The sequence below is a fragment of the Saimiri boliviensis genome, chromosome 5, assembly GCF_048565385.1.
Source record: "Saimiri boliviensis isolate mSaiBol1 chromosome 5, mSaiBol1.pri, whole genome shotgun sequence".
NCBI lineage: Eukaryota > Metazoa > Chordata > Mammalia > Primates > Cebidae > Saimiri > Saimiri boliviensis.
Genome location: NC_133453.1, coordinates 26,033,844 through 26,053,315, shown reverse-complemented (window position 1 = coordinate 26,053,315; position 19,472 = coordinate 26,033,844). Strand labels below are relative to the sequence as shown.

The window sequence follows — 19,472 nt, the reverse complement described above, 5'->3', positions numbered from 1 at the left end:
GAGGATGTGGAGAAAAAGTAACACTTTTATACTGTTGGTGAGAGTGTAAATTAGTTCAACCATTGTGGAAGACAGTGTGGTGATTCCTCAAGGTTCTAGAAATAGAAATGCCATTTGATCCAGCAATCCCATTACTGGGTATATACCCAAAGGATTATAAATTGTTCTATCATAAAGACACATGCACATGTATGTTCACTGCACTGCTGTTTACAATAGCAAAGACTTGGAACCAACCCAAATGCCCATTAATGATAGAAGGGACAAGGAAAATGTGGCACATATATACCATGGAATACTATGCAGCCATAAAAAACGATGAGTTTGTGTCCTTTGTAGAGACATGCATCAACCTAGAAACCATCATTTTCAGCAAACTGACAAAAGAACAGAAAACCAAACACCTCATGTTTTCACTCATAGACGGGTGATGAACAATGAGAACACTTGGGCACAGGGAAGGGAACAATATTCACAGGGCTATGTGTAGGGGTGGAGGGAAGGGGAGGGGGGCACAATATGGAGGGTGGGGAGGAAGGGGAGGGATAATACCTGGAGAAATGCCTGATGTAGGCAGCGGCAGTGGGGGGATGGAGACAGCAAACCACCATGGCATGTATATACCTAAGCAACAATCCTGCAGGATGCAGGATGTGCACATGTACCCCAGAGCCCAAATACAATTTAAAAAATCACATATTATTCAAGCACATACATAATAGAATTAGTTTACTAAATCCATAGCTGCTGAGGCTTCTAAGAGCAGCTGGTGGCAGGTAGACTTGACTGATGGCTAACTATCATATAATGACATGTTGTGGTAACAGTCCTTTAAGATCTGTTTATCAGGAATTGCTTCTGCATCATGGAAAACCTGTATCAGAGCATTACTAACAAAGAAAGTACTGTGTTAGTTGCAATCTGGAGACAGTCTATTAAATCCTATTTCAATTCTCCCATCACTCCTTTTACAGTTAATCATATGACATCTAAAACAGGTACAATGTACATTATTTGGGTGATGATGGATATGCTAAAAACCCTGATTTGATCAATATCAATCCATGCATGTAGCAAAATTGCCCTTTTATCAAATAAATATATAAAAATTTAAAAAATACCAAAACACCAAATGCTTCCACATGTATGATCTTCACAAGTCTGTCATTACCAGTATACTAATTTTAGAGATCCATAAAATCTCTCGTATTTTTAGTCATTCACCTAAGGGTTCACATGAGCAAAAGCCAGTTCTTGTGCCAAAAGCTTAACATTTGAAATTCCATGCATATTTATAGTATTAAGCTTTTCCTCAATAATTGAAAATAATTTATTTTTTTCTGGACAGAATGAAGACCCTTCCATTAGATGATGATCCCTTTATGAACACGATCCTGAAGATTCTAACAAATTATATGTACTTTAAACTATTATGTATAGAACATGCCCTATTAACTCACCACTTTAACTAACAAAACTTTTCTTAACAAAATAATATATGGCTTTTTTTTTCTCTTCACAGAAAAGAAAGTCTTAGGAAAAAATAGCAATGTATTGTTTGGGATAATATATTTGTCACGAAGTACTATCTAAGTAGCCTTTGCTATCTGAGACTCACTAGAAAAGACCACTTAAACTGAACATGCTTAGAATTAGAACCAAAAGTTAATAGGAAATAGTGGGGAAGACATTTGATAAAAAGTTTATATATATGAAACATTAAATATCTATTTTCAAAATTTCTCATTTATGATAAACTTTGGGTTGTAATTATAACTATGCATCAATTGTTAGTCAAAACAAAGACTAAATAAAAGTACCTTTGGGGTATAATTTTTCTGCCCAAGTCATATCATACAATATCCTTCATTCTAAGTTTAACTTCCTAAACATAGATCATAAAAAAGGGCATTATTTTCCCCAAAGTATTCTAGGACTCCATTAATTTCCCAAGGGCCTCTCTTTGATATGCAAGCCGGTCTCTTGAAGCTCCTAGGCTGTCACCATTCCTGCCAATTTTCTTGTCTCCAGCTGATTACTGGGCTAATTCCACTGCTCCATCTTCAGTTGTCAATAACTCTGTGATTGGAACACTTCCCCACATTATTTGCATCATCTTCAGAAATTCCTGCCTGGTTTTTTTTTTTTTAGACCAAGTTTTGTTCTTGTTGCCCAGGCTGGAGGGCAAAGGCATGATTGCAGCTTACCACAACCTCACAACCTCCACCTCCCGGATTCAAGTGATTCATCTGCCTCACCCTCCTGAGTAGCTGGGATTACAGGCATGCGCCACCACGCTTGGCTAATCTTGTATTTTTAGTAGAGATGGGGTTTCTCCACGTTGGTTAGGCTGGTCTCAAACTCCTGACCTCAGGTGATCTGCCCACCTCTGCCTCCCAAAGTGCTGGGATTATAGGCATGAGCCACTATGGCTGTGCCCACCCAGAAATTCCTGTCTCTTAAAAGAATTGCAAATTGGCCAGGCGCACTGGCTCACACCTGTAATCTCAGCACTTTAGGAGGCCCAGGCAGGTGGATTGCCTGAGGTCAGGAGTTCGAGACCAGCCTGGCTAACATGGCAAAACCCATCTCTACTAAAAATACAAAAAATAGTAATAATAATTAGCCAGTAGTGGTGGCATACACCTGTCGTCCCAGCTACTCGGGAGGCTGAGGCAGGAAAATCACTTGAACTTGGGAGGCAGCAGTTGCAGTGAGCCAAGATCATGCCACTACCCTCTACGCTGGGCAACAGAGTAAGACTCAGTCTCAAGAAAAAGAAAATGCAAATAATACCTTTTAAACAATGTACTCTATATTTGAGTTGCACTGTCAAATCTTTAACCCGAACTAAAGAGAACATTAGGATCATATGGACTGAATTTTCAAGGAGCCAATTTTGTAGAGGATTTTTCTTTCTTTTTTTTGAGATGGAGTTTTGCTGTTGCCACCCGAGCTGGAGTGCAATGGCACAATCCTAGCTCACTGCAACTTCTGTCTCTCCCTGGTTCCAGCAATTCTCCTGCTTCAGCCTCCCAAGAAGCTGAGATTACAGGCACCTGCCACCATGCCTGGCTAATTTTTGTATTTTTAGTAGAGGCAGGGTTTCACCATGTTGTCCAGGCTGGTCTCGAACTCCTGATCTCAGGTGATCCAGCTGCGTTGGCCTCCCAAAGGGCTGGGATTATGGGCGTGAGCCACCGCACCCAGCCTAGAGCACTTTTTCCAGTTAAAAATTTTACTTCCTTATGTGGCCTTAAATGTAAATTTAGATAAATAGTTTAACGACAATCCCTTGTGTATAACAAGTTAAAATGAATTTGGAATTTATTAACACATATATCATAAGTTTCTGCCATGGAATTTCCCAGGTTTAATGTTCTCTAGCATATTGGTATTTTAGGAATTCTGGTTCAGTTAAGATAGCAAAGGAGAGTAATTTAAAGGAGAGAAATCAACAAAAAGCATTTTTTTGTAGCATTTTACTTTTGAAAAACTAATTTATATCACTAGTTATGTCTCTAGATCAACTTGTAAGATGTATTCTCTCAGAATTACAGAAAGGAGCTGCAATATCAGAGGTGAAGTTAGCTAATTATAAACGTGAATGATAGATCTGTTACCCTATCACAGACCCTCTCTCTGGAAGATAGGCAATTTAATCTGTTGAATATGGAAAGTAACTCGCTTCTCATTCACATTATGCAGGCAATTCAAATCTCAAATAATTTGAATTCCTACTAAGTTGAATGAACAGAACCATCTCATACCTGAAGCATTGGAATCGCCTGGTTTAACAGATGGAAGGAATTCATGAAAAGTGGCGACTTATCCATCCACTCTTGAGATTTTTCTCTTAATTCTGCCAGCTGCCTCAGAGTTACATTGGACTTAATGACAAAGAAATGAAAGAGATTTGATTTGTTAGTATTTTGTCTATATTTCAACGAGGTATCTTAAGGCTGTTTTGTTACATAAATCAAAAGACAGTTCTAAAACATGAAGTTAGAAAAAAAATTGTCAGAAATTTCCCACATGGTCAAAAGTTTCAAAAGACAGCTTTTATAGGGTCAAGTTCAATGTATAAAAATCCTGGAAAATTCAGGGTTTGATTCATGTCTATAGTGAGTTTACAGCCAAAATGAAAGCATGGCTTTTGGAGTTTTTACTAGTTTTTCATTTTTACCAATGATACATTCAACTTTACCACTAAAGAAACATCCAAGTTCAAGGACAGCAGAAGGACACTCTCATGTATTTCTGATGAGAATAGATATGTTACAGCTGTTTGGAAAGCAATTTGACAATGGCTATTAAAATAAAATACAATATCCTTCAGTCCCTCAATTCTGAACATTCATCTTAGTGAAATAAAAATACTGCTACATAAATCCATATACACAAGAATATTTGTTGCCACATTGTTTACATTAGCAAAACAAACAAATAAACAAACCCACTGGCAACAAATTAAAAAACACACACTGAAAACAAATTAATGCCCAATACCTGAGGATTGGATGAGTAAGTTCTGTGTTAAGTTTGCAATCTTTAAAAAGAATGAATTAAATTATACCTACTGAGTTGGAAAAATTTCCACAATGTATTCTTGTAGGAGACAAGCTATATAGAGAAAAGGATTAAAATACAATATCATTTTAATAATGCAGAGACCAAAGAACTCTGCATACGAATGTATATGCGTTACAATAATCTTTGGAGGATTAGAGTAATGGAATACATTATAGGAAGATGCATATATGAATGCTAACATACATTAGTTTATATGAAAGAAAGAATAGGATCAAGAGAAGAGCAAAAGGGGAGGTCGGAGTCAGGCACAAAAGTGGGGGAAAAAGACCACACTTAAAACCTAAGCTCATATGCTGGTGAGGCTGTGGAGAAAAAGGAACACTTATACACTGTTGGTGGGAGTGTAAATTAGTTCCACCATTGTGGAACACAGTGTAGCTATTCCTCAAACACCTACAGAAATACTATTCGACCCAGTAATCCCATTACTGAGTATATACCCAAGGGAATATAAGTCTTTCTATTATAAAGATACATGCATGCCTATGTTCATTGTAACACTATTCACAATAGCAAAGGCACTGAATTAACCTATATGCCTATCAATGATAGCCTGGATAAAGAAAGTATGATACATGTACACCATGGAATACCATGCAGCCATAAAAGAGAATGAAAGCCTGTCCTCTGCAGAGACATAGATGGGGCTGGAGGCCATTATCCTTGATAAAATACACAGGAATAGGAAACCAAAAACCACACGTTCTCACTTATAGGTGGGAGTTAAATGATGAGAACACATGAACACAGAGAGGGGAACAGCACACAGTAGGGCATTTCAAAAGGTGGAGAGAAGGAGGAGGAAGAGAATCAGGAAAAATAACTAATGGGTACTAGGCTTAATATCTGGGTGATAAAATAATCTGTACAACAAACTCCTGTGACACACAGTTTACCTGTGTAACAGAACTGCACTTGTACCCCTGAACTTAAAAGTTAAAAATAAAAATCAACAAATAAATGTTCATTCAGATTGAAAAACAAAGTTCATATATAACTTAATTTATGCAAAACTACATAGAAATGTATAGTCAGTAAAGCAAATAAGGTATTAAATCACAATTTTTATAAAAATGGACAGAGATCAAATTGAATGTTCTTTGATAATAATGGTCTCTGTCTATTATTACATAGAATATAAAATAATGTTATGTTCATATAATTATAGTTTAATGGCCAAGTAATGGTGAAACAGAGATTTTTCTTTTACTTTAGCTCTATCATTTTAAAAGTACTAAGTTTATAATTCAAATAATTAAAGCCAACTTTGTAAGTGAGAGGGAAATACTATTATGGTTACATGAAATAGATGATAAGTATAGTTACTATTAACAATGTTGTTTTACTCAACATCTATCTTCTATACAAATGAGACATTAAATTATACAACTAAATTGTACAACTAAATATGAAGCCAAGAATCTATACTTCAGGGATTTTTTTTGTTCCAACTAGTTATATGATATTCAATATTACTTTTTCTAGTACAATAATTTTTCCATACTTTGAAAGTTGAACACCAGTTGTAGAGAACTGCTTTTTGAGATAAATGGAAAAATCTGAGGTCTTGCTTCAACTAACGTCATTCTCAAGTGTTAATATGGTTCATTTCTCTTCAAAGGGCTCCCACCCAATCTATACTGCTTGCACATATCCAGGGCCAAAGCTGAGAATTTTACTAACAGTTTCAGAAAGCCAACGATAATAGTGGTAGGTAAGATATAAAGAAATCAGACAGCTAAAGTAAATTTGGAAGTTGACTACTTTAAAAATCATCTTAATATTCAAAATAGAAACTGAGTTATAATGGTCAAACCTTTTCCATTATTGCCTTTGTAACTGGGTTATATGGTGCATACAAAATTCTTCCCAATAACATAGGTTTCAAGAAAGCCCAAATCACAGGTCCAGCAGGCATGTTAATGATGTCTTTATAAAGGGAGAAGCAAAATGGTGCTGGAAGGAAAAAGTGAAATAAAACCATTTAATAGATGTATTGCAAATCTATTTCCTCATGGCAAATTGACACAGATTATTCTTATCACATCCAAAAATACATGCCCTCATACTTCCTATATTATTAAAAGATGTGAGGCATCTGGTGTCAAAGTAAGAAAGCAACAAATCTTTTATAGGTGGGAAAGTTTAACTCAATAAGGAAGCCCAGAATAAGTGATGGCATTGTGCCAAGAGGAGATAGAAAACATGAAAGCCACATTTCAGAATTGCTAACAGATCCATTTTACCAGCATTTACTTTGTGAAAAAGATACACAAAAACCGACCACTGGCATAGTACCAGATACATAAGAGCTGTTCAATGAATGTTTGGTGAATGAATAAAAAGATGAATAAGTGAATCCAATTGCTATACTAAACACCCATATATTATTTGAAAGAGCTCTCTGATCACATTTTGCATCTCCAAGTTTATAGATCGAGTAAATAGTTTTGATGTGCCACTAAACGTTTATGGTTCTGCTGCAGTCATGTAACTCTGCCTTGTGTGATAAAAATTCTAATTCTAGAAAGTTTGGGAAAAAGTAGCAAACCAAACAGATCTAAGGCAAGTTTTATACTGTCTAGAAGGCTCAGTGATGACTGACAAAATCTAGGTGTGGCACTGTGGTGAAGAGGCTAGGCTTCGTAGCAGAGAACGACAGCTCAGGCACTTCCAAGTTGAGTGACACTGGCCAGGTTACTTACCCTCCTTGGACTTCACTTCCCTGCACTAACGTAATGAGTTAATGCATATAACATTCTTGACATGTGGTAAGTGCTGTATAAATATTTTCTATTTTTATTCTTGGGGAAAATTTGATACTTCATTTATCATTAAAAACTAAGAATAGACAATGTTCTTATTGTCTTTAAGTAAACAATTGTCATACTTATTTTAAAGTATGACAATCATTTTAAACAGAGTTACATATACTCACTGGTATTTATGGGAATTCCATATTTTGAAGCAATTTGCTCTTTACTTAATTTATAAGTCAAAAAATCCTTGGTGTGGTTGCCTTTTGGCCTCTGGGAAGAGGGCAGCATGGCAGTTAAATATTCAGTGGTAATTCCTTGAGAACATAAGGCTTGGGAGATGGTGCTAAATGATCCTTGGGGTGTGTTCATTCGGTTGTTTCTGTACATTGCCTGTGAGACAAAAATTCACAATTTATTCACACTATATGAGCTTTAGATACTACTGAAAACAAGAGAGAAAGAGAACCTGATATAGAGTATTCTTATAGTTTCCATAATTCCTTTTGTATGTCTATCCTAAATGTAAATGCAAAACAATAAACTTCACTAATTAAAGTGGCAAAAATTGTTGCTAGGGTAGAAGAGTTTCCTCGTAGGTGATTTTTTTTCAATGTACTACAATTGAAGCTTGAATGTATTACAACTACTCAATACGACAGAAGAAATTTTTCAACAAGAACATTACTGGTTGACTTCTCTACCTGTGTTAATGGAACACTTCTGGGCAGATGCATTTGTTTCAGGGATCTCATTTTGTCTAGCAGCGGATGTGTGCCAGAAGCCATCTGATTGAGAATCTCTCTTAGCCTTATGAAGAGCTCCATCATCTTTTCTACTGGCTTTTGATGTTTCCTTGGGAAAAACACCTAACAGAAACAGAAAAAAAATAAATGACTTATGTGAAAAAACTGGAACCCTCAAAGATTGTTGGTAAGATTGTAAAAAGGTTCAGCCACTTTGGAAAACATTTTGGAAGTTTATTAAATAGTTAAATGTAAATTTACCACTCAACCTAACAGTTCCATTTCTGGGTGTTTACCTAAGATAGTGAAAACCTATGTCCACACAAAGATTTGTATGTGATGTTTATAGCAGCATTATTCACGATAGCCAAAAAGTGAAAACAATCCAGGTGAATGGATAAACAAAGTGTATATTCCTAAAATAGAATACTATTTGGCAATAAAAGGAAATGAAATAGTGATACATATACATGTATGAAACTAAAACACATTATATTAAGTGAAAGAATCCAGACAGTAAGACCACATACTTCATGATTCAACTTATATGTAATATCTTTTTAAAAAGGCAAATCTGGTCGGGGGCAGGGGCTCACGACTGTAATCCCAGCACTTTGGGAGGCTGAGGTGGGCTGATCACCTGAGGTCAGGGGTTCGAGACCAGCCTAACCAACATGAAGAACCCTGTCTCTACTAAAAATACAAAAAATTAGCCACGTGTGGTGGCACATGCCTGTAATACCAGGCTGCTCAGGAGGCTGAGTCAGGAGAGTCGCTTGAACCTGGGAGGCAGAGGTTGTGGTGAGCCAAGAGTGCACCATTGCACTCCAGCCTGGGCAACGAGAGTGAAATTCTGTCTCAAAAAATAAATAAATAAATAAATAAATATAAATAAAAAGGCAAATTTACAGAGACAGAAAATAGAAGTTGCCTAGACTAGATATTGAAATGAGAGGTAACTGCAAATAGACTTGAAGTTTCTTTTGGGGATAATGGAAATGTCCTAAAATTAGATTATGGTAATAGTTGCACAAAATCATATATTTACCAAAAAATCATTGAATTATATACTTAAAATGAGTGATTTTATGGTAGATAAACAATACCTCAATAAAGTTGCAAAAATAGATGACTTTAGAAGTCATAAAAGCAAATGTCAATTACGTATTTCTTCATGTACACTATTGCTCAAAAATCATATAATATACACCTAAAAATTAAAATAAAACTGTCAAAAGGCTTGCACGATTTATCAGGCAAAGTGATTTTAATCCCATAATGCTTATGTGTTACTGGAAGAAACACTGAAAATGTCTTAAAATTTTAATGTAATTTTTTATCCTCTTATTTCATTTATTCAGGAAACATGAATTAAGTGCCTGCCATGTTCCCAGCACTGGGAGAGGTGATGTCTATGCAGTGGTGCTCAAGCTGGCACCACCTCGGTACTCAGGGAAATTTGACCTTTTAGGAGGAACAGATATCAAACAAGTCAATGAACCAAAGGCTGGGGGATATGAGAAGGTGGGGAGTGTTTAGCTAGGAAAGCAAAGAAGACCTTTCCAAAGCATAATCTCTAAGAATGAGAAAGAACATATCATTGGAAGAGTAAGAAGAGGAAGGGCATGGGGAGAGGGGCAAAGCTGTTTTAGGTCCATGAGGAGAAAAAACTCCTGACATTTCCAAGGAAGTCAAAGACCAAGATTGTGAACACAAGATTTGGTTGGAGAGATAGCTTTGTGTTCATATCTCCCACAGTGCACAGCTCTCATTCATGAAGATACAGTTACCTCAACAGCACAGCTCCTAATTCCAGTCATATTTTAAAAATTAGAACCAACGTATTTTTTTCTATTTTCTATTGTAGTTCTGCCAAAATTCTAGGCATTCCCACATTAATGTGAAATAAATGGGTATGCCCGTGTTTAATGGCTAGATTCAACAACAGATAATTTAGTTTGATATCTGCTCTGTAGAGGCAATATAAAATTAAAGTTAAAATTTTAGGTGAAATAATAATAATTTCATGTCATATGTGTTGGAGGTTACCGTTTATGTAAAATAACCATTGGTTGAGTTAATGGGTATTTGCTCCATTTCCCTATGGGCCAGGCACTGTTCTTTGCATTAAAATATTTCAGTGAACGAAGAGGCCCTTGTGGAACTAACATACTAGTGGAGGTAGATAGCAAATACATTTAAAAAATGGGCCAGTCACGGTGGCTCACACCTGCAATCCCAGCACTTTGGGAGGCCAAGGTGGGAAGATCACTTGAGGTCAGGAGTTCAAGACCAGCCTGGCCAACATGGTAAAATACTATCCCTACTAAAAATATAAAAATTAGCAAGGTGTGGTAGTGTGCATCTGTAATCCCAGCTACTTGGGAGGCTGAGGCACAAGATTCACCTGAACCCAGGAGATGGAGCCTGCAGTGAACCAAGATGGCATAACTGCACTCCAGCCTGGGTGACAGAGAGAGACTCTGTCTCAAAAAAAAAAAAAAGTTTAAAAATGAAAATTGAATATAATATATAGTTAGCTAGAGGTAAAACAGAAATCAGAATAGGAAAAGGGGATTTGAGAGCACTGTAGGCACCACTGGTTGCATTTTAAATAGGGTAGTCAGGATAAACCTTACTGAGAAGGTCAATGTAAAGCAAAGACAAAAACAAAAACAAAAACAAAAACAAAAACAATAGCCTTGCAAGTCATGTGAAGAGTTGTCTCTAGAGTTGTGTTACACAGCAACCCTGGAGCCAGGGTCTGGAAAGTAGCCAAGTAGCAAATGAGATTTTACTGATGAGGAATAGTTGTGCAGATCATGAGGCCCTTGTAAGATTTGGGGGTTTACTTGAATCAAATGGAGATCCACTGGAAAGTCTGGAGCAGAAGGGTGATATAATGTGACTTTAAGTTTTGAGAGGATGACTCAGGTTGCTTACAAGATGGTAGGGATGGGGGTAGAGGATAGGTGTGGAAGCAGGGGCTCTGGCTAGGAGACCATTGCAGAAATAGAGGTTTGAGACGATAATAACTCCAAAGAGGATTACTTATAATTAGTCCAAAAAAATTTTGTCCCTTTGGCTATAATGTCTCAAAACTATGTCAGCGATTTCCTTTTGGTTATTCTTACTATAGAGAAGGACAATTCTTCAGTGTTTTTAAGAACATGTAAATATTTTTGACCCAGGTTAAATTTGGGTGAACACAGGTGTTTAATCTTCCTATGTTTATATATTTTTTTCAGTTATTTCTTAAGTAAGTACTCACAAAGCATCTGCATATTGCAAGATGAAGTCATTGCTGATTTTGCTAAGCCCTAATAATGACCATTTGTTTTTTCTTCTGGATATGTAATGGTAGCCACTATCTAAATTGATGAAGGAAACATGAAATTTTTTTTAGAACACTGAAACAAATTCTATTTTTAATTAAGAAAATCCTTTTTCTGAGTCTTTTTAACCTAATTATTTAAAAATAATTGCAACATTTGCATTTAAGACTTTCGAAATACAACATTTGTATTTCACAATAATATTATGTATTAAATTTGATTATTGGTCTCTGATACACAAACCAAGAATCAAAAAGGCAATAATACTTGTTTCCACATCTATAAAACATGTAAAAATGCAATATATGATCTCTAAGGTTGCATTTAGCTTTAAAATAACACAATAATTCCAAAATCTGGGTAAATGAATCTCATCCCTCATAGTATCTGGGAACATACATGTGTAATGAAATAGTCTTATATAAACTATGAATAGAAACATATTTAACTGACAGCAACTTGCCTTGTATGTGAAGTTGTAAATGTCTAAGTAGTGCAGAAGAGTGAGTCCGATGAGGTAAGACTGCCGGGATCTCTCTGAAAGAGACAGGTTGCAGAATTCCTTCATTGCATCTTCCAGTTTGGGATTGGTGATATTAGTATCACAAGAATGCAGCCAGAACACCTGAGAAATAATCTGCAATTGGAGGAAGAAAAATATTTCAGCTGTGAATCATTAGAGAGTCAACTGTTCATTTTAAGAGGTTTGTTTTTGTATACTCTAAATTTTAAAATATAATAAAAAGTCCTCAAGAATCAAACAAGTTTTAATCGAAAGCACTAATTAATATTAATAAAACTATAGAGAATTCATGGTTCACTTAACAAATAAGTTGGGATGCTGGGCATGGTGGCTCACGCCTGTAATCCCAGAACTTTGAGAGGCCAAGGAGGGCGGATCATAGGCCAAAGTTTAAGACAATCCTGGCCAACATGATGAAACCCCATCTCTGCTAATAACACAAAAAATTAGCCGGGTATGGTGGTGTGTGCTTGTAATCCCAGCTACTCAGAAGACTGAGGCAGGAGAATTGCTTGAACCCAGGAGGCAGGAGGCAAGATTGCAGTGAGCCAAGACTGTGCCATTGCACTCCAGCCTAGGCGACAGAGCAAGACTCCATCTCAAAAAAAAAAAAAAAAAAAAAAAAAGACATCATTCAGGATGACTCCCAGATTTCTTGCCTGAACAGCTGGGTGAATGATGGTATCAAGAAAGATAAATGGTTTGGAGTAAGTTTGGGAAAAATACTAGTTTAAGACTTTGTTCCCTTTAAAATTTTACTCTTAATTCAAAATGCATTTCATTTTTGTAATCATTCAAAATTAAAATCTTAGGCAACATACTCTGTGGGTCCAGAGATGTAAAGCAAAGAAAAAGCTCCAAATCATACAATCATCTGAATCATCCATCTTGAACAGTAATGCTCCTGTAGATAGTGAGGTATGACTGCACAAAATAATATGCCATCTTTATTACCACCAAGTTGAAATAAAGAGAAAAGCGTATAACATTCAAGGCTGTAGGAACTTTTCACTCTTTCCTCTTGAATGTAAGAAGGATGTGCCCCTCTCCATTTACATGCTTTATTTACTAAAATGAACATGTTCTACCAGAAGCCAAAATGTGATTGCTGAAATTATATCTTAGGATCAAGAATTCAAAACAGGCGTCCCCAAACTACAGCCCGTGGGCCGCATGCGGCCCCCTGAGGCCATTTATCCGGCCCCCCGCCGCACTTCAGGAAGGGGCACCTCTTTCATTGGTGGTCAGTGAGAGGAGCACAGTATGTGGCGGCCCTCCAACGGTCTGAGGGACAGTGAACTGGCCCCCTGTGTAAAAAGTTTGGGGACACCTGATTCAAAAGGTTAGGTTAAAGAGAAAAGGCAGTGAATATTATTTACTATTACAAGAGGATAAAAAGTAAAGGCAAAGCTGTTTTGATTGTTTTTTATTGGGGAACCAATTAAAATGACAAGAGATAGCTGCAATATTTTCTAAGGGGAGCCTTAAAGGCTTTTTAAAAACTTTATCCAGTATTGGAAAATAACTGGGCTGTGCTTCGAAATGACATATTCTGTCACACATAAGTTTTGAATGGATGAGGCCTTAAGCTCTGCAGCTCTTTTGGAAAATTTTCATGACACTTCCATACAATGGACTGGGAAAAAGCATAAAAGATTAGACATTTTGAGTGGAAAACCCTTTACCAGCATATGAAGAAATGACATCATTCATTTTCACATCAAAAAATATTTACTACAACCACAAACCTACCCTTAGTTCCCTTGACCACATCTGTTGTGTATGCTGTGTATTTTAAAAAGTAAAAATGAGTATCCATTTTTATTTTAGTTGCAAGCAATAGTAAGTCGTGTCCATTTAGTTTTCCCCAATTAGGTTACTGAAGTTTGACTTTGATAGCCTATGAGGAGGTACAGATTCACCTCAGACAATGTGATTGTAACAGTGAATATAGCTCTTTAGTGACGGCATCAATTGTTTGAGGAAGCCATCTGAGGGTAAAGAAAACCAAAGAACAAAGGGGGCATGGGAAAGGAGAAGGAAAAATAAAGAAAAAAGGGACACACGGTGACAATATTCTGGCTTCAGAATTTTTCTTTTGTCTTTACTTAAGAATTAGTCCTCGATCGTGCCGGGCGCGGTGGCTCAAGCCTGTAATCCCAGCACTTTGGGAGGCCGAGGTGGGTGGATCACGAGGTCGAGAGATCGAGACCAGCCTGGTCAACATGGTGAAACCCCGTCTCTACTAAAAATACAAAAAACTAGCTGGGCATGGTGGCGCGTGCCTGTAATCCCAGCTACTTAGGAGGCTGAGGCAGGAGAATTGCCTGAACCCAGGAGGCGGAGGTTGCGCTGAGCCGAGATCACGCCATTGCACTCCAGCCTGGGTAACAAGAGCGAAACTCCGTCTCAAAAAAAAAAAGAGAATTAGTCCTCGATGTTTATCGTTTCCATAGAAAATGCACTCGATTTAGCATGCAGCTTCTCAGTGTTTAACCAGTAAGTGCTCAACAAATGCTAAATGCTATTTAAATTTTTAAGAAGTGCATGTAAGTACAAACACATGACACCCCACCTCCGCTCTGTTATCAGGGATGGGAATGGCCAACAGCTTGTCGATAGTCCTGTTGGACATTGCTGTTGATCTTCTTAGTTCATCTTTCAGCTCTTCAACATTTTTAAACATTTCTATTAACTGACCTGCGAGAAGACAAACGTAAAAAGAAAACACAGGTTGGTTTGTAAGGTCACTCTTTTTAGTAGGACTAACATAGAGAAACCTTCTAGACTAAAACATACATGCCCTGTCAGGGCAGTGTCTTCCAGTTTTGGCAAATTTTACATATTCAGGATCTATTTCTATCTGATTTAGATTTGTTCTTATTATGATATCATAAACCCAAGGTAACAGATTGGTCTGGGTTATAAATTTTCCTTAGGTTTCTACAACTCAAGGTTGATTTAAGGAAGATAAGCTTTCCTCACAGATTTTGATCACACAATGCACTAAATAAATATCTCTCCATTTGATTTAAAATATCACACAAATTCAATATGTTTTTTAACCTGGGATTATATAATATTGCCAATTAAGGACAAAGTTTGATAAATCCACACATACTGCCACAGAGCATTTTTTTTTTAACTACGGTCACACTACACTACAAAGGGTTTTTACATTTGTTATCTCCCTTTTAAATAGAATATCTTTAACTTCAAACTCTTTTAGGACAGTGATTATAATTCTTTTATTTTCAGGTCATTAATGGAACAATAAACAATATTTTGATTTTAGCAGATTGTGATAATCATCCTGCAAGTGCCTTTCAATTTCTTTTATTAAGTATCCTTCATGCTAATATGTCTTTTTTATTTTTGAACATAGTGCCCTTCCAATTTTGTGGCTGTCCATTGTCCAAAAGTTAGAATGCCTTTCCTTTCAGTATTGAGGAATTATGCAAAGAAGAAACATATTTCATGATACATCATGCTTGGAATACTAATAGAAAGTTCTGAATTGAGATTTCTGTAGACAGCAGTGCATCCTTTTCTTTTTTTTCCATCAGATTATTTTCACAGAAGCAAATAAATTTCATCGCTGTCCTTGCAGCTGACTATAGGATGCACTTTAATATATCCGAGAAACGAAAGGTGAATAGTCTAACTAGCTAAACTTTTGAAGATCTTCTTGCTGTGAAATCAAATTTCCCTGTTTCATTCTCTGCTAGCTTTCTGTATGTTTACTTTAGACAAGTAACCATATTTGAATGCTTCAGGTTTCTCATGTGTAAGGGCAGATAGCAAAGCGAGTTTGGTTGGGAACTTCAAAAAAAGCCTGTCTTAAACTGCAGCATGAGGATCACATGCATTCTAATAAGACAAGATGTAAAATGTGGATGGGGAAACACCTGGCTTTTCAGAAGCATCTGCACTGTTATTGACATGCAGCATGGCTTCTATGGTCAGTATCAGCTGTGTGATGTTTTCCAAGTAATTCAATTGCAGTGCCTGTTCTAGAAACCTGGAATGAAACAGAAAAGAAGAAATTCAACCAGGTATATCAATATTTTGGAAGCGATTTCACCAAAAAAGATGACAATGGAAAAACTTACTGATCCATATTTAAATTAATCTTGCTTGGATCCCCAGTCAGCAAATCTCTCACTTTTGTAGATACGACATTGTCATGGTACAGTAAGCTGGCTACCATTTCGGTGCCCAGCTCTGCTGCTTCCAGGAATTGCAGATCAAATTCACTGTCTTCACACAGCCTCCCAAAGCTCAGAGCAGAGAGCTGGCATGATTTCTCTATCAGATTGGAAGTTTCAGATTCACAAAGAAGTTCAGTCAAGTTTCGAAGCTGAGACAGCTTTCCAAAATGGGAAAAGAGTGGGAAATAGATCAGTTACATTTTTCTACATATATACTAGTTTATAACAAGCAACCACAACCAATTTCCTTTAAGGAAAACATCCTGCATATGTATTTGGTTAGTTGGCATTTGATGTTAGTTTTATTATGAAGTACTATTCTCTGTCACCTGAGTTTATTAATCTCGTAAAGAACTTGATAAAACTTTTGGGCCAATTAGAACTTTCTTTTTCTGTGGAGTCATAGGTTTAAAAAATGTACTTTGGTTTTATCCAGCTTAACTCACAAATACTTCAACTGATTTTATATTTTCATTTATATTTTAAATCATATGAAAGGGAAGATACAAAGCAGGTTTGTTCTGGAATTTTTAAAAAGCATTTCTTCCACACACCCATTAAGATGGCTACTGATTAAAAAAAAAACTAGAAAATAACAAGTGTTGGAGAAGATGTGGGGAAATTATAACCCTTGTGCACTGTTGGTGTGTATACACACACACACACACACACACACACACACACACACACGGTATATTATTAAGCCTTAAAAAGGAAAGAAATTCTGACATAGGCTGCAACATGAATGAACCTTGAGGATACTGTGCTAAGAGAAATAAGCCAGTCTCAAGAAATGAACAGTGAATGGTCTAATACTGTGATTCCACTTATATGATGAGGTAGCTAGAGTAGTCAAATTCATAGAGACAGAAGCAAAATGTGGGTTGTTAGGGGATAGGGAAGTAGAGAATGAGGAGTTATTGTTTAGTGAATATGGAGTTTCAGTTTTACAAGGTGAAATAAGTTCTGGAGATTAGTAGCACAACAATGTGAATGTACTTAACACAACTGCACTGTATAGTTAAAAATGGTTAAGACAATAAATGTTATCTTATACTTATTTTACCACATTTTTTATTTTTATTTTATTTTATTTTATTTTTTTTTGAGATAGGGTCTCACTTTGTTACCCAGGCTGGAGTACATTGGTACGATCACAGCTCACTGCAACCTCGACCTCCAAGCTCAGGTGGTCCTCCCACCTTAACCTCTCGAGTAAGTAGCTGGGACTACAGGCATATACCTGCATATCTGGATAATTTTTTTGTATTTTCTGTAGAAATGGGGTTTTACCATGTTACTCTGGCTGGTCTCAAACTCCCGGGCTGAAGCCGTCTGCTGGCCTCAGCCTCCCTAACTGCTGGAATTGCAGATGTGAGCCACCATGCCCAGCCAACAATTTTTAAAGGTTAACAGAAAATTTTAAAAGCCTTTCTTGAACTGCTGCATGAAGATCACGTTCATTCTAATAAGACCATACTTAAACCATGGACGAGAATACACCTGATTTTTTGGAAGTGTCTGCACCATTTCTGACTTTATCTTCCTCCCTCAGGTATTGTAGGATACTGGGTGCTTTTGTCCTTAAAAGCCCTTAAAACATGCTTAAAAGGGGCTTAAAAATCCCACACCCAGAGGAAAAAGAGAAAAAAAATAAAAATCAAATAATTTCCTATCCTGTCGGTGATATTCCTCTGTCAGTTCACTATGTTATAGGTATTCTGAGGATATATTGCCTGCTCTACATCCTGGGGAAAAATAATATATGCCTCTGGGAAAACAAATTCTATTGTGCTTGGAAGCTACCCTGGAGCTATTTCTTTTAAGAAGGGAAATAAATTGGAACAATATCCTAACAAGCAAATATATGTGTCATTCATTACAGCTCAGTTTCCAATCAGAAGTTACATATCGACAGAAATGAAGTATTTTATGGTACCAGCAAATGTTTTGGAAAATTTATTTCTATCTTATCAGATACAAAAGGCACAATGATGTGTCTTTAATGAGAGATTTATAAATACACATAGGTCATAGCAATTAAATGTTAATTATCTTAGATAGTAAATATCATTGGTCTACTTTCCATTGTAATTAATATTATAATTGACCTCTGGGTTTGAACTATTCAAAAATGGTTTCATATATACAAAAATTCTACTGACTAGTGTTACTGCTATGAGAAATTTTCCATTCTGGAATTGACCCAGTCACTGTACCACCTACGTTTACCTCTCTATTCTTTCTTTTGATTTTTCAATTACTAGATATGATTAAACCTGTAATAAATGGAGTGAAGCCTCTATACCACATTCTCCAGTGACTTTTTCTGGTAAATTATTAAATTAAAAGATAAATTCTGTTGGGCTAATATATTTGTTTTAATTGAGCTTTGACGGTGTTGTACATTTGAATGACTTTTACCCAGTAGAGACTGAAATATATTTTTTAATTTCAAGTTTGGTCTACATGGGTGGAAAACCAGCCAAAGTCCATATAGTATAGTCTTGGCTTAGTGAGATAAAAGTTATAGAAGAGGAAATTGGAAATCTAGCCACACTGTGGCTAATAGGCTTGGTCCTCCAAAATAAAAATATAATTCAGGGCCAATAATATGGAATGCCTTGAGAAGCATATCCACAAAGAAGCAACATTATGATCATTTCATATTTGTCATTACTTACTACTTGATTCTGAGAGCAATATATGCATTAAAATCCTAGAAGCTTCACAGATCATTAAAAATCAAAATAAATTCAGTGAATTTCTTCAAAAGTATGTGTCAACTTCAAATTCCAGATTTGCCAAAGCTTCATACAGAGCCCTTCTCTCTTTTATCACGAGTAAAAGTTCGGGCCTAAAATAGAACAGCGGAAGACTAACGCCATTTCCAGCTGTGACTGAATTCTTCAGTGCCTGATGCTTTTCAAATGCATCTGAATCAGAAGTGTAAGTGACATGATGATATTGACCTCACAATAGCATGAGCATAAAATAAAGCAGCAATATTCCTGGGCTCTTGGTAGGTAAATGGAGGGAAATTTGAGTCTATTTAAAATTTTAAAGATGTTACAATAATAAAAACATTGTGTTATTTGTATTTCTGCCCCAAACAGGAAACACCCACATTATGTGTATCTCTCCAATCGGGAAGTCATTCTTGCCATCAAAGCAACTGGAAAGAAAAAAGATAAAACAATAAAGGGAGGAGAAAACACAAGAGTTCTAGAAGAGCAGAATGTTCAGGCAAGGAGAAAGAGCTGGGAAAAGTCACCGATGAATGACAGGGTTCACCACCATCTTAGGAA

The 19,472-nt window shown here is 36.5% G+C and overlaps 1 protein-coding gene across 1 annotated transcript in view; it reads right to left on the bottom strand.

The window, feature by feature from the left end:
- The window catches only part of ABCA12 (ATP binding cassette subfamily A member 12), a 201,128-nt gene that overhangs the window by 77,573 nt on the left and 104,083 nt on the right, over positions 1–19,472 (bottom strand). The window contains exons 12-19 of the mRNA XM_003925571.4: positions 16,066–16,322; positions 15,862–15,974; positions 14,529–14,653; positions 11,894–12,067; positions 8,054–8,218; positions 7,532–7,742; positions 6,410–6,549; positions 3,771–3,890 (exon numbers count right to left, since the gene is read on the bottom strand). Of these exons, the coding sequence (XP_003925620.3) occupies positions 3,771–3,890; positions 6,410–6,549; positions 7,532–7,742; positions 8,054–8,218; positions 11,894–12,067; positions 14,529–14,653; positions 15,862–15,974; positions 16,066–16,322 (1,305 nt within the window). The remainder of the gene's footprint in view (positions 1–3,770; positions 3,891–6,409; positions 6,550–7,531; positions 7,743–8,053; positions 8,219–11,893; positions 12,068–14,528; positions 14,654–15,861; positions 15,975–16,065; positions 16,323–19,472) is intronic.